Genomic DNA, 25,571 nt, shown 5'->3' with positions numbered 1-25,571 from the left:
ATAGAGAAGCGGACGGGTTACGCTGGTGTCGGAGATAAATAAACGCCGATATGCCACACATTCTAGCATTTCCAAGTGCCACAATGGCCGATTCCCTTTCCGCCTCGTTTACACCGTCTCAAGCACACTGCTTGCCCTTTCCCCCTCGATACCACCGTACGCAGGTTGCACTGGTAGGTTTGCTAACCAGTCGGTCGCTACAGTGAGGGTTTGGTTTGGTTTGTGCAAGCAAGCAGGCAACGCAGTTGGAGGTTCACCGTTGTTGCGTTGCATTAGATTAGTGACAAAGTCTGTTATTGAGGTTCTCTCTCTCTTTTCGTTAACATACCTCAAGAACAAAAACCTCTCAAGTGAGTATTCCCTTTCGTGTCCATCAGGTCTACACCACCCGTCAATCTCAGCGCACACACACGGAAACTCGATATCATCAAAGCAAAGAAAGAAAGAGTGAGGATTCGGATCGAACTTGGAAGGAGGGATGAGGAGAGAGGAGGAGGAGGATGTTAGGACAGAGAGCGACGACGATGGTCATGTCAGCGAGGAAGACAAAACGGGGCAATGTCTGCTTCCTGACGATATGAAGGTCTTGATGAGCTGCCTTGGGGATATATCGACACAATCAACACTTTTCGTCTCTTTTGACATCAAGTGGTGATTGTGCGAAACCCCGGTCCTCATGCAAGTTCCTCGGAGCTGTGACCCGCTCATCTCTGTCTCTGTCTTTGTCTCCTGGAAGGGCTGGATGTCGGCGGTGGTTGGGGATCGGACTGGGATCAAAATAGCATGGACGAGTTGGACTGACAAGCTTTACCTCTACTAGGATGGGCCGTTTCACCGAGTACTCTGTTGTGGGTCGAACCCTCCCCACCGAGTCGGACCCCGCTCCCAAACTCTACCGAATGAGGATCTTCGCCCCCAACGAGGTCGTTGCCAAGTCTCGATACTGGTACTACCTCCGTCAGTTGAAGAAGGCTAAGAAGGCCAACGGAGAGATCGTTGCTATCAACGTTGTGCGTATTGTTGTTCGGTATGAGGTTATAGGATGCTTGCTGATCTGTTCCTTCTCGTTCTCCCACTTTCTCTTGTCATTGCCAATGAACCTTCAACACATTTTCCCATTATCGTTATTTCCACTCTGCAGATCCACGAGGCCAAGCCTTTGAAGGTTAAGAACTTCGCTATCTGGCTCCGATACGACTCCCGATCCGGTACCCACAACGTGAGTTGCGACATCTTCCCAGAAAAAGCAAGTAACATGTGACTGATATCCATTCCCTTCTCACAGATGGTCAAGGAGTTCCGAGCCCTTTCCCGTGCCGAGGCCGTCGAGGCCATGTACCAGGACATGGCTGCCCGACACCGAGCTCGATTTAGGAACGTTCAGATCCTTCGAGTCGCCGAGATTGAGAAGAAGGATGACATCAGGAGGCCGTACATCAAGCAGCTCCTCGAGCCAGGACTCAAGTTCCCCCTCCCCCACCGAAGGACCACCTCCAAGGCCTGGTACGCCGCCAGCAGACCTGTGAGTTCAACCGTTTTGGTAGCATCAGCCAAGAAGGTATACTGATGTGTGTTGCTGCTGTTTGTAGTCCACTTGGGCTTAAGCTTTCCTTTTATCTTGGGCACGTATTGGAAGTGCTCGGATGGTTGGCGAGTAGACGGCTGTGTATTGGTTAGGTTTGATAGCGTCATGAACACCTGCATTCCGAACCATAAATCAAACCCTTGGACTGTCGTCCCGTTGCAGTGAGGCGTGTGAAGACTGGAGCAAGATATGTTGAAGGTACTGACAAGCAGTTGTCAAATGGACAAATGGAATTGCTACCCCTTGAAGGTGCCCGGTGTGTGGATGACTGGAAGAGTTGAGTTGTGGAGACTATCTGGTGGTTTGGATGACGTCCGGATTCTGCGTTATGACTTTGCATCAAGACTCGCTATCTGTTTGGCACAACTGTTACACGACCTAACGTTTACCCTGACCGCCGGTGTTCTGATTCCCTTCGGATCGTTACGCACCTGCCATCCTACCACATGGTTTGGATTGACTGGTACTCTCGATGAAACCAGTGGCGGAATGTCAAATACAGAACACTTGTCACAGATGAAAGACGATACTATCTTTCCCACAAGATGGGGTGGCAGTTCCTCTTTCGCATCTTCCATCCACAACCTGTATTCGTCGGGATGTAATGATCGGCGGGTACGGTGTACTGCCAGCAGAGTCAAATCTACGAGAGAAGGTACCGTCCTAGCTTTGGTATGGGGAAATCGAATAGGTTGATCTGGTTGATAATTGCCTCCGAAGAACGTTGCTGCTCCATCGTGTGATAGCTTGGTATGTCGATGTTGGATACGTCGGATAAAAGGTAGACGAACGAGACGGAAGGGAAGCGACGAAAGATGGGGATTGGATGTGAGATTGATGACTTGAATTTCATGGAAGGGAAATGAGGGCCAGAAGGGGAATTCTACGCGGCGTCAGACGAAAGCACGAAGGATAGTTAGTCAACGCAATCGGAAGGCGCATGTGATGGTTGTTCATGTCGGACACATTGGACGTGATAACTCACCATCAAGTCCATTGCTAGACAAGTCCAGGTGCGTCACGCTCTCAGGAGAACATCCCACTAGTGAAAACAACCACTCAAGGTCCAGCCCTTCCAGGAATGCCTTGTTATCGGGGTATGGTAGATGAGAGAGATCAAGATAGGTCGGTCTCGTTGCGTCGTGCGCAAGTGCAAAGCGACTTAGCCGAAGGACTACTATAGGGTGGACGGTGGAAAGTAGCCTGTCTGCTTGGCTATTTGACTTTACGGACAACCGTATATTCGTAAGTTTGAGTAGCAGAGCATTTCCTCGCAATCCCACTCACACGACGTGAAGCTGAAGCACCTCTGGGTCCTTGATCAGACCGGAAAGATCTCGCTGCTCTCGCTTCTGCTCCGCTTAGTCGAGCGAGATACGCTTTGTCCATCGTAAGGGGAATCACCTCCTCATCAAGCATTCGCTGTAGTTGCTCTATAATTACCATTTCAGCTCTCAATCCGCCACACCACAATACTGCACTGGAGAGACTCACCTGAGCAACTCGCTTCTGGTTCAGTATCTTTACCTTTCTGCTTATCCTTGCTCATCGCTTGTCGAATTTCTACAAGTCTCGACCAAGGACGTTCTGTCGCTCTTGATCCTGCGTTCCTCGCATGACTCCCTCTAGTACCTCGCTCAGACCGCTTGATATCGCTGTGGATGGTCGAATCTCCCTTATCATTGATAGTAATGAGAAGCGCACATTCAATACATTCGCACAGTTGAGTTTTCCGCCGTATCACCTTACGAGGGGTACGATCTTCATCTTGTGGGATGAAAGTAGTCTCGTCAGATATGTAGTCGTCGTCTTCATCGTCGTCGTCGTCAGTGGAGGCCGGGGCGCCTTCTCTTTCTCGGGAAGTAAGCTTCGATGAAGATCGCGATGTTGAGGGGATAGCGCGACCATCTGCTCGTGTGGGACGTTTCGACGTACTGGCATATGACGAAGAGGAGGAGAACGATTCGTTGCCCGATGAAGAGGTCGTCGAGTCGGAATGATACCCATTCCTCAATGCTGAGGGCACTGAAACCTTCATCAACGCTGCTCAGCTACGATGGCTAACAGGCAACCACTTTGCTCGGAGGAGGGAGCACGATTGATGTTGGACTTTGGGAGCATCGACTCGGGGGACGTTCAAGCTCTACAGAAGTGGACTTTAATCTGTTGTTGTATCTGTTTCCGTCGGAAACCGGGTAATCAACGAGCGAACTTGAATCGCTAATGATCATCGCATCAACAATACACTCTACATCTTCATCTCTTGTCACAATCACTCGTGCTTGGTACCTCATCTACGAGCTGACCACACGCCCATGTTCCCAAGATGACAAGTATAGAATCCCTCTTACCGCCCCTCAAGCCCGAATCTTTGCAGTCAGTCTATCCCGCCGTGTTTAACTCCGAGCTAGACTTCCAAGCTGACTAGAGAATCTTCGTTCCTGCCTGGGCATGATCAGATGCATCAATCGCTTTCTCGCTTATAGCCCTCCGAAGAGAAGACGACGGTATCCCAGGAGACGTTCTGCCGCAGTGGCTATCATGCGAGTTGTCCTCGCTGCTATTGATGGAGTCTGCTTTCCACGTTGAGCTGACAATCAGATACGGTGTAACAGACTGTTCGTTGGTAGATTAGGAGATCTATATGTCTTACTATCAACGTGAGTGAAAGTTGTTCACTCCCGAGCCTATATAACGAGCTGAATGATTGGAACCGTGCAGACGAGCGGGGAACATGAGGACATATGCTCAAGATACAGCGCTGCCAGGTGGAAAGTACGAAGAAGGAGATGTGGATGAGGAAGGTACGGCGGTGAGCTAGGAAATTCAGCATTGCGGAATATAGCTTCTTACCTGCTAATATATCGTGTTCTCATAGCGGAGAGAAGCGTATGAAGAGGTTCGTGAGGTCTCGCTTTGCTCCACTCAAGATCCAGCCAATTCGGGCTAATTCTACTATCGGTGCTCACCTGTGTAGATTGGCCTGCCGATAGATCATGACAAAGTTAGAAAGCTGTGTTTACTGGATCCTTTCCTCACTGGGAACTCGTTGATTGTCACTCCGTAAGTTTACATTGTCACCTTCTAGCTCTTCAACTCCTCCCTCGGTCTTGTAGTGGCATTTCCGAGACCTGTCTACATGAGCCGACGTCGCCTGGATCATCTAGCTGACAAAATACTTTTGTATCATGATATCCAGAGTCATCCTGCTCATAACGGATCATACCCTCTCCCCGCTTCTCAACCCTACGGAAGTAACATCCCTCTTCTCCATGCCCCTCGCCTCATTCCTCCATTCTCGTCCATCCCTCATCCCCTCATTCCACTATACGATCTCCCACCGACTCCCCTCCGCAGCGACATTCGAATCTGTCCCTCCACCACCGGTGGTAGGTTACGCAGAGGATGAAGGTGTCGTAGGTGGGAAAGAGGGGAGGTTTTATGGATTTAGGGATGTACCCTGGGGTGAAGGGACAGTGAGGATGCATAGGTTCTTGACGGGCAGAGAGGGAGAGGGAGTTAAACCTGTTTATGGGCTGACGGCGTGAGTTGTCGCGTTCACCTTCACAATGACAAGTTGCGTCTCACTCCTCCCCCCCTTCGAGAGTGGTGGAGTTTTGCCTCAATCTCAAATCCTCACTCCATCTGCTGTCACTTCCAAAATCTGGAGAGTATGCTGTTCTGACGCTCAATGCTGATTCCCTCCCCCAGCGCCATCCTCATCCACGCCGCGTCTATAGGCTACGACCAACCTCCCTCTTTCCAACTTCTCGCACCTGGTCAAAAGACGATGCAAGAGAGGATAGAATGGGAGGTTCGTAATCCTATTGGAACAGGAGTATTGAGGCGGGCAGTAGAAGCAGAGGGGTTGTGGGACGATTGGAAAGATTCTAGCCAAGAAGGGGTGAAGGCCAAGGCGAAGTTGTGATCTAGTCAAATCGCATTGCGTATCTGACTTGTCGAAGAGATTTGGCAATACAAGTTTACTTGCATAGGTTGTATACCATATCAGCACATCGTTCATCAATGTTGTATCCTTCCAATCTTGTGATGACAGGCAGCATCGTTACTGCGCATGTACCGTACGAGTGAGTCAAAACTTCTCCCCAATCAAGCGATCCAGTCTATGTCAATTACGTTCGGAAGCCAAAAACATGCACAACATCTCATCGTCTACTGTAATCTGTGTTTAGTATGAAGATCGAAATGATGCCAGACGGCAAAACTATATATGCTACACGACGTCTTTCTCTTTCGTCTAAACTACCAAGCTCAATCCTCCCTCACCAAGTTGTCTGACGAAACGACCACTCCGCCTAAGTACGTATATGTCCGATCCCTCCCCCTCCCACTCCCTCGACTTCAAGACCATGCGCCAATTTGTCCCGCTCAATGTCCATCGTCTTGCTGCCCTCCAACTCTATATCTAGCTGAATAGACTCGCCAATTCTTCCGACTAAACAGGTACATACGTCAGCCTTCAACCCGTCATCGCGCGATCGTAATTGACCGCCCAAGAGCGTAGACTCACCTTCTGCGCAAGCAGTTCCTTCCTTGTCATGTTCTTCAACGACAACTGAGCCAAATTCGCCTTCTTCTTTTGGATTTTGTCGAGTTTCTCTTCGATGGAATCCTTGATCATCAATTTGATGGCGAGGACTGGACGAGTTTGACCCATTCGGTGCTATAAGGCTAGCATTAGCATGTGTTTGATGACATCTATCGAGAATGTGTTACTCACGATACGATCAATAGCTTGAGACTCGACAGAAGGATTCCTGGGGAGAAGCCAGGTCAGTCAGAAACTATCGACATAACGACAGCGCCATTGACTCACCAATACGGATCGACCAGATAACACCTCGAAGCAACCGTCAAGTTCAGACCCACTCCACCTGCTCGTGTCGACACAAGTAAGACTTCCACCTGTTTCTTGAATTTTAACGCATCGATTGCCTTTGCTCGATCCTCTCGGGACATCGTACCGTCCAGTCGAGAATATCTGATGTTCGCTTCGTCCAGCATGTCGGCGATTCTGTGTTACAGTGCAATAACGTTAGTGGGACGATTCGACGCATCAAGGTAGCAGCCTACTCACCTATCAAGCATAGTCGTCCATTGAGAGCTGTATAAGGGCATTGTCAGCACATCCTATCATCATACCGAATCTAGGCTCTGCACTCACAAAACCACACTCTTGGTAACGATCGGCTGTCCATCTGCATCCAACTCTTCCAACCCATCCTCTTCATTAATGAAAGGATCGTAGTTTGGCGAGTTTGGATTTCTCTTCGACAACTTCAACAGTTCGTCATGCAAGTATTGCATCTTCGTCGACAAGTTTGGTTTCTCTCCGGGCGGTCGGACATACTTCTTCCTCGCTGCGCGCTTTGGTTGGTCCGCGACGGCTGTAGCTTCAGCGGCGTCTGCGGAGTCTGGAGGGACAACTTCGATAATGTCGGCTGGTAAGCGAAGCATCGAGTTGCAGCATCCGCAAGAACGAGCGACTGTCGACTTGAGGCGTTTCGAGTAATCCGAGTATACGTTCGATTTGAAGCATGCCGGGCCTATCATAGAATCGTTGTGTTAGTGTACGCGAATCAGTGCGATGCAATTGTGGAAAACTTACAATATAGATGGAGACACTTAGTCAAAATCGGCTTATGCGTCAGTTTCTTCGTCTTGGGCTTTTCCTCCTTAGTCTCCTCAACACCACCAAGTCCGATCCAAGGAAAGTGATCTCCGTAATCATATCCGCATCCAGCACAAGATGCACCATCCCCTTCCTTCAAGAAACAAACCACGGCAACCGCTCTCGCCTGGTTGAGACCGTTCCGCTCGATCCCCTGCGCTGCAACCTCGTAATCCATAACCGTGCCATCGTAATCCTCTTCTACAGGTCCCAGCATCGCCAAATCCACGTGGTTACAGATCTGTCTCAATCGAAGAACCTCTTGTAACATGTTCGCGTAGTTTTTCCCCAACTCGTTCTTCGCCTTGAGTTCTCCAACTTTCTCCTTGGCGACGGAAGCCCGAGCATCGTACACTTTTCGTTCATCGTCACGAAGCTCGAGCCATAATTGTACTTCTTTTCGTGGGGGAAGGTTGAGGATCCTCTTGCCATCTTCCGTGGTGGAATCTTTCGTTCGTCGAAGAGTACAGCATCGCATGACAAGTTGCAGTCGAGCAACGCCGATCTGTTCACCGTACTTGCACGGAGAAGAAATGTACTGCGTGAACACGTCCTTATCGTCCACAGGGCTCAGTCGGAGGAACTTGAACAACGCCCAAACATCTTCGATCTTGTTCTGAATGGGTGTACCGGATAGGGCGACTCGGCGATCAGCTTCAACAGCACAGGCTGCTTGCGATGCGACAGTGCCGGGTGTCTTGATATAGCTGCAGATTTGAATCAGTACTTCCCTTCGTCCAATCACAACGTAAGGCACTCACTGGGCTTCATCAAGGACCACCCTGAACCACTCGATCGCCTGAAGCGGGCTAGTCATGTCGGCAAGTGCGCCTCTTTGCCTGCCTTTACCCTTCTTCATCCCACCTCTCATCAGAGCCGCAACCTCTGTTGCTTTGATTTCCGCTTCGACTTCAGGCTTCGTAGCGCGAGGGTTCAGTGACGTATCTCCAGACACTTCGATGCCTTCTTCGCCGCTGTTGTAAGCCGTCTCTCCCGGTGTCGACACTTCGGTATCGCACGCTCCACTTTGTTTCGAGTATTCGTTTGCAAGCGTGTTGTATGACGTGATGACGATGTCGAACTCGGAGATGTACTGTGGATCGGGTCGTCGACTAGGTCCATGGTAGATATACACTCGAAGCAAGTCGAAATTTGACAAGTCCTCGTCATCGGATGATTCTGCTCCATCCGCCTTTGGTGGCTTCCACTTTCGCTCAATCTTTTTTGGCGGCATCACACCGGACGCACCACCAATGATCTCCACCGGTCCATTCCAATGCTCTTTGATTTGGTCTTCCCAATTCGTGATGGTCGACATCGGACAAACCAGTAGAGTTCCTTTCGATCGTGTGGTGATCCGAGACCGGCGAGCGGAGATCGCTTGATTCATTTCCTCCTCATGCTTTCTCTTCTTCCCTTTGGCGTTCAACATCTCGTCTATATCGGGCATCCCAAACACCTTGGTCTTGAACTCTGCCGTCTTTAGATCCGGTTCAGGACCGTTGCTCGCTGGTGTATCAACCTTCTCGACTTTCGCTTTGGCGAAATCATGAGCCGCTCCTCGCGTAGAGGCGATGAGGGATACAACTGAAAGAGTTTTACCGAGACCCATCTGAAGAAACCGTCAGCACCTATCATTAAAAGAGGGGGGGGGAGGGAGAATGAGGACCAAAGCCACTCACATCGTCTGCAAGAATAGCTCCTTTGCAGTCATCTGGCTTCTCCCCTTTCTTCGCTCTAGTCTCTTCTCCTGTAACCTTGTTCTTCCAAGATCGGACTTTCCCATTCTCGTCCCGAATCTTCTCCCACAACGATCTCCCATTATCGTCCTTATCTTTCTCCTTCTCCTTCCCTTTAACGCTCTCTCCATCGGCGGAGACGGTCTCGACACTGGGTGCTCGTTTTGACTTCTTCAAAGCTTTCTTGGCGTTCTTCTTGGCTTGTTTTAGAGATGAAGAGTCCTGTTCGCGCTCAAGGAGGAAGGTAAGAGCTTTCCGTTGATGAGGGAAAAGGTCGGTCTTGATCAGAGGTCCTGCAGAGAAGATCCAGGATATCAGTTATAGGTCCTTTCAACTTGATAGAGACCGGGCGACTTACCAGGATCACTCTGCTCGATCTCACCACCGCTATCTAAACTCTTGAAAACCTCATCAACCTGCTTCCTCTGCACTTCCACCTGCGTTGTCTTATCCTCTCGCGCACCAAAAACCATTCCTCCAGCTCCATATTCTGTCGCACCGATAGCGCGACGTTGCGCCATGATGTGCATTTGCATCGCGATATGTCCACCACCGTGTGCATTGACGTAGACAGGGTTGTCGGAATGTAAGGCGGGATTGTATGGTGGGATTGGGTCGAGGAGATACAAACTGAGACCGGCGAGGTAGTTGGCGATGTACTGAACATTGGATGGGAGTGTGAAGAGCAGCACATTCACTCGGACTTGGAACTGAGGCTACACCAACGTGTCAGCGAAGATTTCCCAAATGTCAGGCAACACTCACAGCATCGGGATGGAGTCGCTGAACGAAACCTTCTAATCTGATCAAACCTCTCCCCATAAGGTCTGCCAGTGGGTCCGCCACCTTGCTATCGAGATCTCCAACGTACATAGTGAGCGAGGCTGTGAGATCGGAGGACTATCAGCAGGCTGTCACACGATTCGAGGAGATATAGCTGCGTCCACTCACGGGTAAGGACTTGCACAGTATCGCGCGTGAGGATGGACGTAGGATCGTCTTTCCTAGCCAGAGTCCCAGCTGGTCGATACTAAGATGATCACGTCAGCCCAATTTCTCACGAGTACTATAAGAACTCACTTTCAGCTTCACCCTCAGCAATTCTGCACCTTTATAATCTACTACATCAAACCTCTCTCTGCTTCCAGGCGGCGGCTGAGCACCGATCACCACCGCGGGACAGGGGTACAGCATGAGAGCTGAGGACAAGAGCGAACCGATACATATTGGATGTTTGTCGTTAGGTGGAGGAGGTGGTGGCGAGGGAATTCGGATGTTGGTCAAATCAATTGCTGATGAGGGGTCAATCCCCGCAGCAATGTTGACTTGCTGACGGTAGACATCTCGACTGATATCAGGTGTTGCTGTTGAGGTAGGATAACCTGGATTGTTTTGGTTGGGTGACCAACCCATGACGGGTTGTTGTTGAGGTCGCGAAGAAGAAGAGGAAGCAGAATGTGGGTTGTATTGTCCAAATCCAAGATGGCTAGGTCCAGCAATCGAAGAAGAAGAAGGAGAAGCAATATTCGATCCAGTGTAGACAACACCGTTAAGATTCGGTCGTGGTAGCAAGTGTTGAGGATATGGTGCTTGTGAATGTTGCTGTCTCGGTGAGGATGTAGAAGCGGAAGGGGATAAGGATGTTGAATATTTTGATGATGATGATGATGGTCCGTGCGAGTTCCCATTTATGATCGTGGTGGGGGACCGTGCGGTATGTCCTACACCGTTCGATCTCGCCGTAATGGACGGAAGAGCTCGACTTTCATCTCCACTCGAATCGTCCCCTGTCAAGTCTATAGATCCTTGATCCTCCTTTGCGGGTCCGCCATTGATGCCAGTTGCGACGGGCGAAGTGGCAATGGATGTCATGTCGAGGTCTTCAGACAAAAAGCGTGATCGAACACAGAATCAAGCGAAACAAATCGTTGTTTGAAGTCAATTATCTAGGCATGAAGGGAGCTGTCGTTGATCCGCTTCGTGTCACTCTATAATAACAGTGTGAGAGTGAAGAGAAATCGTTACCGGACTGATAGTACCTGTTGGCAGGACGATCACAACTGATTGTGTTGTACGAATGAATGACCGACGGTGTGTGATTGATTGTGAGAAGTGTGAAAATGGTGGACAAGTCCGATGACTAAGCAACGATTATTAAGAAAAGAAATCGCTAGCACCATACAGTGTCATCCCTTCGATCACTCGACTGCGTACACAACGGAACGCGAACGTCGTGATTATGCATGCATGTACAGTATGCCAGGATATGACCATGCATTATCTAATCCTCGTAGATCATATCTACGTGCTCTCCTTTATGCATTTTTGGCACTGCTGACGCTTTCGATGACGGCACAGGAGTCAGTTGTGCTGTACCTCAGCTGTGAATTATAAATACATGCAATGATGCCGACGAGTACACGGACTTCCGGCCATCGAACCCCAACATTGTCCCGACTGATCTATACGGTATGCCAGCTCAATGTAAACAGAGGTACGCCAAGAGCGACAAATGCGGGAAAACGATTACTCCATTTCTTGTTCCTCTGCTCCATCTTCCCTACCCGGCCACCATCCAGTCACTCCAAGACCCGACTCTGCTATTGTGGCCTGAGAAGAGGTCAAGGCATCCACATATCAGTCGAGCGCACTTGACGATGAATCATCGTCGACAGCTCAACTCACCAATATTTTGTACCCAGCCTTTTCTATTGGATCTTTCTCTGGTACCTCCTCTGCGTTCGCCTCGTCTAACATATTTTGCGGTGTCGGTCTCACATCCTGCCACTCGACAGAGTTCACTCGGAATCGTATTGGTTCACCTTCGTCGATATATAATCGATCTGCGCAAGCGGAACAACGGACGATGAGCTACAATCATTCTGCACAGGATTAGGTCCTGAAACTCACTATCTAATTCGGTGTTCATAAGTTGTTCTTGGGTCATAGTCGGTTGGTCTTCCGCAGCGACCCAGAAGAAGGATTTTTGTTGAGGATCACTATACGCCAATTGACGTCAGCTCAAGATCTTGCTCAGACTTGGAACAGAGCTCACTATGCGGAGTTTGGTGGAAGAAGGGATGGAACGATGTATATATCTTGGAAGAAGCCAAGGGAGACTGGAAAAAATAACAACGTTAGCATAAGAATCATGTGGTCTGTGCGATTGATACACACCTCGGACATAGGATTTGGTAGTGCTGAGGACTTTGCCGACGATGACTTCGCCTATAAATGGTGCGAAGAGCATGAGTCGGAATGAGACTGTTGAAGCAGATAGCTGTCAGCTGCTGATCATGATGCAAGGTCCAGCATACCACCAAGCTGACCTTTGTAGTACATCAACCCGTTTCCCCATGTTACTTTTCCATCCTCTGCTGTCAGGATATCGAAGAGCGACAACGCTAAACCCTTGTCCGGTACAAGCTTGTTGGCGTACCTGCAAAGCGAATACGTTCCAAGTCAGCTAGTGATCAGATTCTTAATCCAATTCCGTGAGCTCACTTCTTATTCAGAGCATCTGATATCGTTATTGAAGGTGCGATGTCGAACGTTTTGGGAGCTACCGGTACGGTGTCCTATTATCACAGCTTCGTGAGCTGGCGTTCAAGAAGTATGAGAAGCAACGTTTAGCTCACCCGTACACCGACGAGGACGAACATAGTCCGCGTGCGTCGTTATTTGTTGGTGCTATCTTCTGGTCATTAACGGACTCGCCTTCTCTGGCTAGCTGCACTGTATGGCTCTGCCTTTGGCGACTTGTTGATGTGTCTAAATAACAACAAAATAGACAAAACCCAAAAGTCAAAGAAAGATCAACGAGGGACCTCCACCCGCTCAACATACAATTCCCACGTCATAATTATTCCCCTTGGTTTCAGTGGCAAATCTTCTGATAACGACCACGTGCCTATCGATTATCTGATCTCTGGCCCTGAAGCAGCTTTATATTTTGTGACCACTTCTTTCGTCAATTATTGATTTCCATCAGTACTCTACTGATAATTACCTATAACCTTGTCAAACGAAATGGCGGACGACGGTATAGAACTCAACTTTGCAGTACCATCTGCTGGGGCCATCCGACAAGTGGCTCCCAAGAAAGGTGGAAGATGGACCGATAGGTGAGCAAGCGCATCCGTGGTTTAGCCCTTCAGCTCGTACTGATGCTTTACCTTGTTATAGAGTGAAAGCGAAGCGAGAAGTCAGAGATACATTCAGGAGCTTGAAGTCTGCGGGCAATACGTCTGCTACAACTTCTGCTCCGGTTCCGTCTGCAGCTCCCGCCCCCGTTTTCACTCCCGTATCAGCACCGGTTGTACCCAAAGCAAGACCTGCTCCATTTGCTGCCCCTGCTCCCGCACCGGTTTCTCGTCCTCCTCCACCCCGACCGACCTATGTCGCTCCTCCGCCTCGACCCACGAGCAGCAACGCAATTGCTGGGCCGTCTCGACCAGCACCAACGCCTCGCAACGTCAGCACACCAGCAACATCATCCAAACCTCGGCAGTCTGTAGACCATGCTCCTCGACAGTCGCTTCCTCGACAGGAAGTAGGATTCTCTGCTGCCGAAGCTGCCAAGCCTAAAGCACCTGGTATCATCTCCTCGTTGTTCACTTCCGACCCACTTCCTGCCGCTCCCAAGGCAACTGCCCCTACAGCTCCCGTTGGCGCACCTTCCAATGCACCTTTAGGTGATACCAGCACTTTTGAGGGCCTTGGCCTGGACAAGATGTTGATCCGACACATGGCGAATAAGATGCATGTCGACAAGCCCACAGCGATTCAACGGAGTTGTCTCCCTTTCATGTTGTCTTCGCCTCTGGATCCCGATGCGACCATCGACGAAGGGACTCCTCTTCGAGATGTTCTCCTTCAAGCTCAGACGGGTTCCGGTAAAACTCTCGCTTATCTACTTCCCATTGTTCAAACTCTCCTTCCCCTTTCGAGATTGTCTTACATCGACAGATCGATCGGTACACTCGCGATCATTCTTGCTCCTACTCGAGAATTGGCACAGCAAATCTCCAAAGTAGTCGAGCAGTTATGTTCGATGTCGTTTGCCCAAGAAGACGAGGATGATCGACCCTTCACCCGTTGGCTCGTGTCTGGTCTGCTGACCGGTGGATCGACTCGTACTCACGAGAAAGCAAGACTACGTAAAGGTGTCCCTATTCTGGTTTCTACTCCTGGTCGACTACTTGATCATCTCCAAAACACTGCTTCTTTCCAGTGTGCCAAGACGATGTTCCTCGTGCTTGACGAAGCGGATCGATTGATGGATTTGGGTTTTGAGGAGACCATCCAAGGTATCATCAGGGCTCTCGAGGGAAGAAGGAGGAATGAGATCAACGTGGAGAAAGAGATGGATGAGGAAGGTGGTGGTGCCATGCGATGGGGTTTCTGGGGGAGAGGAAGGATGAACGTCCTCTGTTCAGCTACTGTGGACGCCAAAGTGGAGAAGTTGTCAGGTGCAGCGTTGAAGGATCCGGTGTTGTTCCGAGCAGAGAAAGAGCAGGTACCTGATGTCAAGGGGAAGGAGAAGAAGAAGGATGAAGCTGTGGTTGCGGCAATGGAAGAGGCCCAAGCTGTTGTCATTCCTCAAGCTGCGGAAGACAAGTTCACTCCACCATCTCAACTATCGCAGAAGTACATCGTCACACCGACCAAACTTCGACTTGTTGCCCTCGTCGCTTTGTTACGTTCGCTCGTCGCTGCGGCCGCTAAGCAAGGTCCGACCGCGAGGGGCACCAAAGTGATTGTCTTCCTCAGTTCTACCGATTCAGTTGATTTCCACTGGAAACTGCTGGGCGGTGTGAAGATGGGAGATGAACCAAATGAGCCCGAACCAGACGAGGAGGAAGAAGGGGCAGAAAGTGCCGATGAGATTGGAGAAGATGGTGTGCCGATCAAGAAGAAGATGGCCAAGAAGCCGAAGAGCAAGTCAGCCGAGACGGATTTGATATCCCTCACCTCGTCTCTATTCCCAAAGACTACGCTTCATCGACTTCACGGTTCGCTACCCTTACGGACACGTCTTGCTTCACTCAATGCTTTCGCTTCGGCCTCAGCTCAACCGTCGATCCTTTTCGCTACTTCTGTCGCCTCCCGTGGTCTTGACTTGCCACTCGTACGAGCAGTCGTGCAATACGATCTTCCTACCGAAGGTGGAGCAAACGAGTACGTTCACCGAGTCGGAAGAACAGCCCGAGCGGGTAAAGGTGGTGAGGCATGGGCGTTCGTCGGTCCAAGTGAGACAGAATGGGTTCCATGGGTCGAGGGCAAGATGGGTGCAGCGGAGGGTAAAGGTGGTGTCAGATTGGGACAGGTTGGTGTAGAGGACGTTTTGAGGAAAGGATTCGGTGGAAAGGGATACGAGTTTGAAGGCAGAGCTACGGACGTTCAGCTCAGCTTTGAGAGATGGGTCTTGGAGGGAGATCAGGTGAGTTGCGTTCGAGCATGAAGCCCATCGAGATAGCAGCTGACGTTGTCTGAATCATTTTAGAACGCCGCTCTTGCTCGAAAGGCGTTCAGCTCATTCATCCGCGCCTACTCTACTCATCCTATCGAGGAGAAGAAATACTTCCACATCAAAACTATCCATCTTGGACATCTTGCCAAATCATTCGCATTACGAGAAGCTCCTGGTGCATTGTCTGTGGTGACAAAAGCACCCAAAGAACGAGTGACCAGTTCCGCGACCAACAACAAGAAACGAAAGCGAATCGCCGCGGGTAGTGATGGCGAGGATGATGAAGGAGAAGAGGAAGTCACCAAAGGTGGTAAAGAGGCCACGGCGAGGAACGAGACCGAGAGGAGAATGTACGAGGCTGTCAGGAAACAAGGTAGAATGGTCAGGAGCGGTGGTAAGATGGGAGCATTTGCGGGGAATAATAATAAGCCTGCGGCGGCAAATGGTGCGGGCAGCGAGTTCCATGTGTTCAATACGGGAGAGCTGGAGAAGATGGTGGCTGGGAAGAGGAAGTGATCGTGTTTCCGTACCGTGCACTAGAGCTGGTGTATCAATGCATACTCGTATGCGTGTAATGACTTATACAATGTGTCTCATGCACGACTCAAGGTGAACCACCTCCACTTCAGTCCACCGGAGATGTTGATCCGATAATTCCGGTTGCAACATGGTACAACATCTGTCCATTGACTAGAGTCGTTCGTCATTCCTTATTTCTTGCTTCTGCACTCACTCGTACCCATACATATCTCTCGAGCAGCCCTCATTCGTACAATCCGAGATGTCCAACTTCCTGAGAACCGGTCGAAAGGTATGCATCTCGCTATCACTCCCTTATCGTTGTTTTGGGGCTGAGGAGACGAGCTGATACTCGTGTGCGGTCGTTTAACAGATCGTAGCTATTGGTCGTAATTACGCAGATCATGCTAAAGAGCTCGGAAACGCTGTTCCCAAAGGTATGTAACCAAATTCCCCCTTTTCTCGTCGCCTACCTCCCTCCTAGTTTTGCGTCTTGCCCGCCCAGCTGGATATAGTGGATCAAAATAGCTGACAACGGCGTCTTGCGCAGAACCATTCTTCTTCCTCAAGCCTACTTCCTCGTACCTCTCCCCTTCTGAAGGACCGATCGAGATCCCTCGAGGTGTCGTCATGCATCATGAAGGTGAGTATGGGCTGCTCTACTCATTCTGGGTTCCGTCCTATCCACAGATCAGCAACTATGGTCCATGTCCAGGGACCTATTGTATCACGTCGGACGGGGGAGACGTGACGAGAATCAGACGTGCTGAGTTGAAAGCTGACCTTCGTATTGTTTCATCATAGTCGAGCTGGGCGTCGTGATCGGGAAGAACGGACGTGATATCCCTTCGTCAGAAGCCGAGAACTACATTGCGGGATATGGTGCGTCCGCTCTCTTTCCCTCTACCTCCAATTTCGCTGGCCACATCGCACTACAACTTCCATCAGAGGGCATGTCTCAGGCTATTCTGAATCGCCATGATATCGATACTGATCCTCGCCGTGACCTGCAGCTCTTGCCATCGACATGACAGCTCGTAATGTCCAAGACGCAGTCAAGGCCAAAGGATTACCATGGAGTACTGCCAAAGGGTTCGACACATTCTGTCCTATCGGGTACGCATAAGTCGCCTTCTCAGGTCCAAATCTATCTGCTACTGTCTACCGGGCTGCACTGACGTATCGACTCCGCTTAGCCCCTTCATTCCCAAATCATCGATTGGCGACGTCACCAAAGTCGGTCTACAGCTCAGTATCGATGGCAAAGTCAAACAGGCCGGAACGACAGACGATATGATCTTCAAAATCCCTCAATTGATAGAGTTTGTTTCGGGTATCATGAAGTTGGAGGTGGGTCATCAAGTCATCTCGTTGATCATTCATGCTTGCTCGTTCTTTCGCGTACTGCTGTGTCCGCCATTCTTCAGTTCAAGCCAAGCCGATGATGTCGTGCTGATATTCGCTTTTCGGCAACTCTCGCAGGAAGGCGACCTCATCCTCACAGGTACTCCAGCCGGCGTCGGACCTCTCACAAACGGTCAAAAGGTCGCTGTTCGTCTCACTTATCCCGGTCTCGAAGGAGAGGTGTTGAGCGAGTACGAGTTGGAAGCTAAGGACCGAGTAGGTGGATATGAGTTCAAGGGCAAGTAAAGAGCCAGTTGGACAAAGTTCGATATGCATTGCGGACAAAACGCGATAAACGACAGAACACGGATGATACTTGGGTTGAAGTACGTCCTCGATCTATTCTGTCCATAGCCGTTGCCTATCAAGTTGAGAACCACAACTGATGGCATGGATCGGAAAATGTGCATTACAATGTCTATCTACTAGATATAGGTACTAAACTATCTTTTATCGTTAATGTTCGTTTTCGTTGACAAATGGGGGAAATCTAACAACCTCTTGATATATGCGTTCGTGATGATATACTGTATATGAATGATGACCGAAATAAACTCGTTAAAATGCGTTACTGAAACTCGTGGTTAACTCTACTCGGACAACAAATCTCAGATCTTTTGTCCTGCAAACCTCGTCCATTCCAATGGTATCCCCTTTCTCTCAGGCAACGATCTCCCACTCGAACTCGAATGAGACGAAGAAGAAGAAGAAGAAGTCACTGATCTCGTCGAACTGTGAGGGGAAGGCATCCCACTTAATCCAGTCAAGAACGAATGATCACCTTTCAACGTGGGTGAAGATCCTCGATATCTTTCCCTCTGTTCGCTATTCCTCTTCCCTTGAGATTGGAGTTGGACCTCCTTTCTTGAAAGTTTACGAGGGGCGAAAGGCGCAACGATGTTCGTCGTGGAAGACTTGTTCTTCTGCGATTCCGGGGTACGAGGCACGCCGAAACGAAGTGGTGCTGTCTTACCAGCACCAGAACGAGGTTTATGAGAAGGTGGAGTTGGAAATCGGAGTGATTTAGCTTCGAAATCGTCTTCCGTCTCAATCTCAGAGTCGGAGGAGAAGTAGGATTCTTCGACGTGTTCACCACATGAATTGAGAAGATCTTCGAATGCTGAAGCGAGGTCAACATGTGATCTGGGCGAATGTCGACGGACATGAGAAGAGCTGGAGGATGGGACTGATGGGAGTTTGTTGAAAGTAGATTTGGAGACGGACTGATACTTCTTCGAGCTGGGTCGAGTGGGTGTAGTAGGCGAAGCGAGATCCGTCATCATACAGCTCATCATCCACTCGTTACCCGACACAATCGGTAACGACGGTAACAACGTAGCATCAGTTGGTGTTGCCAAAGATCTGGGAGTGATAAGGCATTCCGAATCGGCTGGCGAAGTTGTGGTCGCGCTCGCGGGGTTCGAGCTGAGCGGGGTCGACAGGGAAGGAAGGGTGGTGAGGAACTTGGTGCTGAGCGTGAGAGGAGGTGGTCGTCGAGGTCGAGTGGATTTGGTGAGATGAGAGGTGGAGTCGATCTTGATCTCAGGTAAGAAGAAAGGATCGTCCGAAGTGGTATCGTTGTTGTTCCTCTCTTCCATTTTGACATCGCCACCAAGAGGGATTGTCTCCCATCCAAAGGGATCTTCAGACTCGAGATGGGGAGTGACCATCCCTTCCGTATCAGTCACACTGCTTGACCACGAAAGACGGTTTAGCGATCCATCGTCCTCAACATCTTCCGGTGTCTCCATCGCAGTGAGGCTCCTTCGTTTTACAGGAGTAGAGAATGTTGAACCGTTATCCAATACCATGGTCTCGTCTTCCGGGATCTCGCTGACGGTGAATAACCCACACTGTGCAGGCTCGCGCATACGGATATGTCTCGCTCGTCGTCGTCGAGGAGAGTAAGTAGGTGGTTGAGGCGCTTTACGGTGTGGCGCAGGAGGTGAGATAGGCAAGACAGTGGGGTAGGCAGGGAAAGTGAAGGTGAATGTGGCAGCGGGAGCGGGAGCCGCGAATGGGTGGGATTGGCGAACCGTGATCGAGGTTTGCATGCTGCCTTCGATACAAGTATTGAACAGAATGCTGTGGAAAGCAAATGCTGTCAGCGAAAGCGAACACAAGCATATCCAACTGTAGTCTATCTTTGTTCTCCACTCGGAGTGTCCGAGCACATCTTAGATCACCGAGATGGGAACATCAAAGGCACTAGCTTACAGGTTGATGTTTAAAATCCCGCCGGCTTTGTCTAAAAGGAGCTTGCGAAAGGGAAGTCGTCGAACGGTGAAAGCCCTTTGTTTGGTCGTTTGATAGCTTGATGGGTCAAGGTCGCGATAAGTCGTTACTGGAGTGATAACTAGCAGCGATGTCGAAATTAACGATTTTGTGGTCGTGTCGTCGAGGTTCGTTGCCTGGAGATGGGAATGCGATCTATGCTGAAATTACTAAGAAATGTAAAATATGGAGATATATGCAAGCAAGAAGAAAAGAACGACAAGTTGTTGGGAATACCTCTATGTATATCTATACTTTAATGATTGTGCTTATGAAACGTGTATGGAAGAATGCGAGAACTGTCGAGAACACAAGAACAATAAAGAAAATGGAGATGTGTTCAGTCACTATTGTTATTGTTATTGTTCGTTGTTTACCTCGTTGTTGGTGTTGAGGATTGAGGAAAGATCACCGGATCACCGCACCGCTTTGAGCACAGCTCGTATGCACGGACACTTGTGAGATATGCAAGATGCAAAGATGCAATCGATAAATCCTATTGTTCTCACTCGAATGGTTATTATTGTCCCGAAACAACAACAACAATGAGAAAGAACAAAAGAGATGTCTCGCGCGAGCTGTTCTGAAACAAGCTCGTTTTCGGGTATCGGGTTGGTGGAGATTTCCGATGGCGAGGGGTCAAAGTGAATGAATGAGCAGACGAGAGGGGGAGAGTGGAGTAGGCGAACGTTGTATACAATATGCTAAAGTGGACGATCTAGTAGTATGTCTATTTTATTAACGGTCTTCCTATGCACAAATGAACGAAAGTGGAATCAGAGGATGAGGTAAAATCAAAGGGGGCTTTAATCTTGATTTCGAAGGAGGGGGGTTCTTGTATCTTTTCATTCCGGAAAGATCAAAATCGGTCGCGTCAAACTACTCTCTATAACCACGCTTATGCCAAGGCCAAAGCTCAAAGTAAAAGCATGCGAGTCCAAGGAACTGGTTGATGGTCCAGCCATGGTAGAGGAGATAGTTAGCGTTTGTGTCTTGTGTCTTGACGACGAAAAACTGAGAAAAGAGGAAAGGGGTGTTCACTGAGCCTGAGCTGAGCGACGAGAGAGAACAAAGACGGAGTGAGCCGTCAGGGACTGAACATTGGGAACTGGACAATAGGCATTGGGACACGGAAATGAAAGGACCTTTGTTGAATAAAAATAGTTTGGACAAGTGCATCGTTGTGCCTTGTCTGATTAGGTTGATGGAAGATCCGAGCGTCATGTTGGAGCAGAGGCTAAGCTGCGAGGAGCATAGCGTAAGAGGCGAGAAGGACAGCAGACGTCCAGGCGCTCGGATCACCGTGATCGGGTGTTTCCAAGTCAAGGTACAATGTACTATAAAGACACACAGAGTGTGTTGGACAGAATAGACCTCCCGTTCTCTTCGGTTTCCGAGCTAGACACTAGTATATCGGACAAGGCTTGATTGTTACACATCTCACACAACGCCACCCCGTCGCCATGGCGCTTTCGCTCCTGTCAACACGGTCTACTCTACCAACGGAAGAGGTTGAACCCGACAGGGAGAAAGGCGTGAAAGTGCACTCGATTATAAGATGAGCGAGGATCGAGAAATAGACGGAATTAGTTTGGATAATTGCCAGGGCGGAAGTGACAAACCAGGACCTGAACCTGACGAAACTGAGAGGGCACTGAAGAGCAAGCAGTGTGGAGTGGAGTGGAGTGAAAGCATATACGGGACCCAAGTATGGCATTGCAGCAGTGGCCACGTACAAATCTGCTTCCCTCGTCATCGATCGACAAGGAATATCGTCAAAACAGAGCGTACGAATGCTCGTCGATCGTATTTAGGTATACATACTACTCTACATGACTCACGACCTATCGTGGAAGTGAAGTCCATGCATGCAACACGATACGACCGAATCCAGTCCAGCCCAGCTCCGATCGATGCAGATATGACTTTAACCTTTCCTCTTCCTTGCTCTCTAACAGCTCCACCAAAACACAAACGCAAGCTGAAACACACCTTACCCCCCAGAAACGCTTAACTCAAATGCGTCTGAAAACAATATCGTGGCTTTGGTGCCTGTGCCGGAGGGAAAAAGAGTGGGATAGTTTGTCCGATATGGGGGTCTGGAATTTGAGCGTTCGGGGAACTGTCTCTCAAATGGAGATAGTGCGACGAGAGAGAGCGACCGCAATATCGCGATGGCGCATCGCCGTAGCCAAACGGAATAGCGAATACAAGATAGCTGGGTGGATATACTCAGATAGATACAAGGGGTCAACGGGGTCAAATTCGCTTTTGAACACACACAGTTGTAGCGCTTCGGTGTACAGTGCGCATCGCAAAGACAGCACTGAGACCTACATGGTCCGCATCAGCACTATTATCCGGGTACGCTACCTTATCCACGCAGCTAGCGAGACCGCCATGTACACATAGGTTAGCTTACGCTCTGATCACCGCGAATTGGCGTTTTAGGGCAATCAGTGACCCGACGAGATGCCACACACGCGGCGCTTTTTTCGGTTGGTACAGGAATCCTGGTGGAGGTCGTTCGACGACTGGTCCGTCTTTGATCGTTCTTAAACCCATCATCATGTATTCGACAATATACTTGGCCGAACCACAAGTCCAAGCACCACGATGACATCCAGTACTACACAAACGCAAGCACTGTCAAGCCTCTCAAGCATAAGGGAACCGCCCTGCGAGCTGTTTACGATTACGCAGTACCAATGTTCTCCGATCGGTGGTCGAGTGACTTGTTGGCCTATCGAGAGGATATTCAGACAGTAAGTGAGAACACACCTTTCATCGTACCTATGTCTGTATCAGCGCAGTAGACATATCCCTCCCGGTTTTAGCGGAGAGGAAAGAGGTCGTAATTTAGTCCGTATGATCATACTGTCCCGCTGCGACGCACGAGCCCTTTACACATGAATCAGATCAGAGCACTGACCATCTTTTCGGTTCACAGGTGCGGTGCAGCCCCCGCTATCGAAGTGACTAATCGACTCCTCTCCACTTCGTCAGACGAGACAATTATGGTGGACCCGAAGTTCCTGTGAGTTATTCTCGCAGTTTGTGTGTTATTCTCTGAATTGTTTGAGAGGCTTATCATTGGGATCGGTGATAGGGAGAAACCGCCTAAAGCTAGGAACTGGGGCGATTTCAGATCGTAACGACACGATGAACGTTCTATAGCACGCTAAACTAAGCCAAGTGCTGGAGAGTGGCGTATCATTCCTGGCCTGAGCCTTCGCCTGTACGATATAACACACGCGCCACCCGGAGACTGCCAAATTACCATTCACCTTCCCTTTCCCCGCTGGAACACGGGCGCTGGCGAGTCGGTGAGACAGCAGGAAACTCGCACACTTCGTTGTAAGTGCTGCGTGTTAACAACGGTACAAGGGGTGAAGGGGTCTGGGTCTATGGACTTCTGCGCTACGTTGTACAGGTATATCCATGCTGGGCATCGAATGTTGGATCAGTTGTATAGAATATAATATGATGCTATGACAAGTACAGTGATGTCGAGTGGTGGTTCTCTTGAAACTAATTCTTATCCTCTAAAGTCCAGATTCTAGCCTTTGTGACGTCTCCTCGCCCGACTGTTCAATCAACAACGTGCCCAATGTATGCTCTAGCTGTCTTTCTCCCTAGTCCCTTACTCACGCAGCCGCTGTCAACTTCGCCGCCACCAACTCGTATATCAAGAACATACACGCCGCATTCGGCACCACCCTAAACATATGCGCTGTCAATCCTCCGTACAGATTTGCCACTCCCTCTTCCTTGACGACCAATCGCAGTGTTTGTAATAATCCGTTGTATTTGACCACACCGTTGATGGCAGGTTGTCTGAGACGAGTTCGGATGACTTCGTGGGGGTAGGTGATGAGTGATGCAACGGCTTTAGCACCGCCAGAAGCACCAACGATGGATCCGATATAGGAGAGGAGTGGTTGTTGTTCGAGCGAGGAAGTGGATGTCGCCCCGATCCGTTTGAATCGCTGTGAGATACAGATCATCAGAATAAGGCCGAAAACAGTTTGACGTTTGGATCAAGGACTCACCTCATATAGGACCCATTGGATCACTCCTTCCGACACACCCAAATAACTCGCTGATAATCCTCGATACAATCCGACGAACCCCTCTTTGCGAATAATATCCATGGTCATCGTCAAAGCTGATACCGGTGCTCGCGCACCAGCGGGGGGTGCGAGTGAAGCAGCGGCCGCTGCTGAAGTTGTTGCTGTGGTAGCAGAGGATGCGGTAGCGGATCGAGCCAAGGCGGCTGCAGAGCTGGCGATGGTTTTGGGGAGGGGTGAGGATGCTGCAGGGATAGAAGCAGCGACGGCGCTAGGTGTTCGCTTTCGTGCGGACAGCTGGAGACGGGTCTTGACAACTGCAAATAGAAAGTCAAATACTCAGTTCGAGCGACAAATGGGTGCAAGTATAAGTCTGAACTCACCCCAGATAGGATTCGTTCCTGTTGATGTCATGATACCTAATCACCAACCAGGTATGTCAGTTCATCCTGCCATGTCCCTAGACTTCGAGCAACTGACCAGCAATAACAGCCGCTGAAAGATGGATAAGGGGGCTATCTTCTGATGTCTGACCCGCTTTCTCGGTAGGTGCGTTCGGGAACTGTTTTGCGAGATACGCTTTGGACGTTGGGTAGAAGTAGAAGTTGATCGCTCTGCGAGGTGCAAGAGTTAGCTTTTACAAATGCTATAAATAAAGAAGTGACATACCTCGCTGGTATGATACCGACTAGTGAAGGTCCGAGACCTTTGTATAGAGCTTTCCATCCTTCTTCGACACCTATCCGTCTACAGAGACAAAGATCAAAGATCAGCTGCTACATCAAAGATGAATCGGGAATGGCTAGCTGACCTAATAAGATAGACTGTATCGACAAACTGCCATAACGTCCCCCGTATACCTGTGCGAGCAGGGACGGCCGTCGCTGCATCTTTTAGCGGTTGAGCAGAATGTCGAAACAGGTCGGATTGAAGTCGGGTCTTGACTACGTCAAAAGGCGAAGTGACGATAGCACCTGCCATTCCACCGAGACTAAAACGATGACCACGGTTGTCAGACCAATACTCACCAGACATCACTGAATCAAGCGAGAGAGGAGGAGAAGATGACTTACGATCCAGCGGCACTATGTTGCCATCCTATCAATTTCTTCTTCTGAGGTGGTGATGTTGTCGATGGAGGTGTATTTGACGATGGCGATGGAGCTGGGATCGAAGAAGGACCAACGAGAGAAGAGGCGGACGATGAGGGGAGGGCCGATGTCGAGGCCATGATGTCTATTCACGATGTAAAGCGGAATCTATAACAGGTGTACTCGAGTATATGCTTTGTCTATGTGTGATGGTACACAGGTCGTTCGAGGACTGCAGATTGACGATTGAAGTTGTGGATACGATAACAGGACGAGCAACTTTTGCTATGTGTGGGTGGAGGTAGGCAAGGAGAATAAATAGCCCGATGAGGTCAATATCGTTACACGTGGCATAAAACAACGGTGACACAGCGTGGCAACCCTTCATAGTGGGAACACAAACGATTGAAGCAGTGAGATGACTTGGGTAATTGCATATCTGTCAGAGTCAAAAAACTGAGTGGTCTCCTCAAGGGAACTTTGCTATTGAGACATGCAGCAAGTTTGCAGCTATGACATCACAGTCTATCAGAACGTATGTTGTTTCACATCCCATTCCATCCTTTTTGCACTGCTACACTGTCACGATGATCAACAGAGGCTTCAGTCAATGAAGCCCTATCACACCACGGAGACAAGGTTGAGTGATATTCGCCAAAGGCGTCAACTATAATGACGAGATGGACGAGATACTCAGCGAGAATGACGAGAACGACGAGAATCCG

At 49.6% G+C, this 25,571-nt stretch overlaps 10 protein-coding genes across 10 annotated transcripts; 5 read left to right on the top strand and 5 right to left on the bottom strand.

Annotated features, from left to right (window-relative positions):
• Window positions 1-821: 821 nt before the first annotated feature.
• On the top strand, window positions 822-1,604 carry CI109_106078 (60S ribosomal protein eL20; the record flags this gene model as incomplete). The annotated part of the gene is made up of 4 exons (XM_032007506.1): window positions 822-1,010; window positions 1,142-1,219; window positions 1,286-1,522; window positions 1,590-1,604. 4 exons carry the CDS (start codon window positions 822-824, stop codon window positions 1,602-1,604), a joined length of 519 nt encoding a protein of 172 aa, XP_031858241.1.
• A 1,196-nt stretch (window positions 1,605-2,800) lies between these two features.
• On the bottom strand, window positions 2,801-3,623 carry CI109_106077 (uncharacterized protein; the record flags this gene model as incomplete). Its single annotated transcript, XM_032007507.2, has 2 exons — window positions 2,801-3,018; window positions 3,080-3,623. 2 exons carry the CDS (start codon window positions 3,621-3,623, stop codon window positions 2,801-2,803), a joined length of 762 nt encoding a protein of 253 aa, XP_031858242.2.
• A 288-nt stretch (window positions 3,624-3,911) lies between these two features.
• Window positions 3,912-5,513, top strand: CI109_106076 (uncharacterized protein; the record flags this gene model as incomplete). The annotated part of the gene is made up of 8 exons (XM_065967768.1): window positions 3,912-3,961; window positions 4,045-4,128; window positions 4,201-4,245; window positions 4,307-4,397; window positions 4,464-4,484; window positions 4,563-4,648; window positions 4,785-5,129; window positions 5,297-5,513. 8 exons carry the CDS (start codon window positions 3,912-3,914, stop codon window positions 5,511-5,513), a joined length of 939 nt encoding a protein of 312 aa, XP_065823840.1.
• A 498-nt stretch (window positions 5,514-6,011) lies between these two features.
• On the bottom strand, window positions 6,012-10,888 carry CI109_106075 (uncharacterized protein; the record flags this gene model as incomplete). Its single annotated transcript, XM_032007509.1, has 13 exons — window positions 6,012-6,041; window positions 6,117-6,269; window positions 6,327-6,363; window positions 6,423-6,620; window positions 6,684-6,710; window positions 6,771-7,152; window positions 7,215-7,984; window positions 8,039-8,889; window positions 8,960-9,309; window positions 9,375-9,732; window positions 9,782-9,900; window positions 9,968-10,046; window positions 10,097-10,888. The coding sequence occupies 13 exons, from the start codon at window positions 10,886-10,888 to the stop codon at window positions 6,012-6,014; spliced, it is 4,146 nt and encodes a 1,381-aa protein (XP_031858244.1).
• A 654-nt stretch (window positions 10,889-11,542) lies between these two features.
• CI109_106074 (uncharacterized protein) lies at window positions 11,543-12,678 on the bottom strand (the record flags this gene model as incomplete). Its single annotated transcript, XM_032007510.1, has 8 exons — window positions 11,543-11,626; window positions 11,702-11,859; window positions 11,927-12,015; window positions 12,072-12,135; window positions 12,194-12,280; window positions 12,346-12,455; window positions 12,521-12,594; window positions 12,655-12,678. The coding sequence occupies 8 exons, from the start codon at window positions 12,676-12,678 to the stop codon at window positions 11,543-11,545; spliced, it is 690 nt and encodes a 229-aa protein (XP_031858245.1).
• A 367-nt stretch (window positions 12,679-13,045) lies between these two features.
• On the top strand, window positions 13,046-16,004 carry CI109_106073 (uncharacterized protein; the record flags this gene model as incomplete). The annotated part of the gene is made up of 3 exons (XM_032007511.1): window positions 13,046-13,140; window positions 13,202-15,458; window positions 15,522-16,004. The coding sequence occupies 3 exons, from the start codon at window positions 13,046-13,048 to the stop codon at window positions 16,002-16,004; spliced, it is 2,835 nt and encodes a 944-aa protein (XP_031858246.1).
• A 265-nt stretch (window positions 16,005-16,269) lies between these two features.
• CI109_106072 (uncharacterized protein) lies at window positions 16,270-17,657 on the top strand (the record flags this gene model as incomplete). The annotated part of the gene is made up of 7 exons (XM_032007512.1): window positions 16,270-16,299; window positions 16,381-16,444; window positions 16,558-16,650; window positions 16,812-16,889; window positions 17,021-17,123; window positions 17,204-17,357; window positions 17,490-17,657. 7 exons carry the CDS (start codon window positions 16,270-16,272, stop codon window positions 17,655-17,657), a joined length of 690 nt encoding a protein of 229 aa, XP_031858247.1.
• A 362-nt stretch (window positions 17,658-18,019) lies between these two features.
• On the bottom strand, window positions 18,020-19,465 carry CI109_106071 (uncharacterized protein; the record flags this gene model as incomplete). The annotated part of the gene is made up of 1 exon (XM_032007513.1): window positions 18,020-19,465. The coding sequence occupies one exon, from the start codon at window positions 19,463-19,465 to the stop codon at window positions 18,020-18,022; it is 1,446 nt and encodes a 481-aa protein (XP_031858248.1).
• Window positions 19,466-22,301: 2,836 nt separating this feature from the next.
• On the top strand, window positions 22,302-22,840 carry CI109_106070 (uncharacterized protein; the record flags this gene model as incomplete). Its single annotated transcript, XM_032007514.1, has 3 exons — window positions 22,302-22,450; window positions 22,636-22,722; window positions 22,795-22,840. The coding sequence occupies 3 exons, from the start codon at window positions 22,302-22,304 to the stop codon at window positions 22,838-22,840; spliced, it is 282 nt and encodes a 93-aa protein (XP_031858249.1).
• Window positions 22,841-23,332: 492 nt separating this feature from the next.
• CI109_106069 (uncharacterized protein) lies at window positions 23,333-24,986 on the bottom strand (the record flags this gene model as incomplete). Its single annotated transcript, XM_032007515.1, has 7 exons — window positions 23,333-23,674; window positions 23,738-24,072; window positions 24,139-24,174; window positions 24,236-24,369; window positions 24,425-24,502; window positions 24,567-24,746; window positions 24,829-24,986. 7 exons carry the CDS (start codon window positions 24,984-24,986, stop codon window positions 23,333-23,335), a joined length of 1,263 nt encoding a protein of 420 aa, XP_031858250.1.
• Between the last annotated feature and the right edge of the window lie 585 nt (window positions 24,987-25,571).

Source organism: Kwoniella shandongensis, chromosome 11 (assembly GCF_008629635.2).
Source record: "Kwoniella shandongensis chromosome 11, complete sequence".
Lineage (NCBI taxonomy): Eukaryota > Fungi > Basidiomycota > Tremellomycetes > Tremellales > Cryptococcaceae > Kwoniella > Kwoniella shandongensis.
The sequence above is the reverse complement of the archived record's forward strand: the minus strand, read 5'-3'. Positions and strand labels throughout refer to the sequence as shown.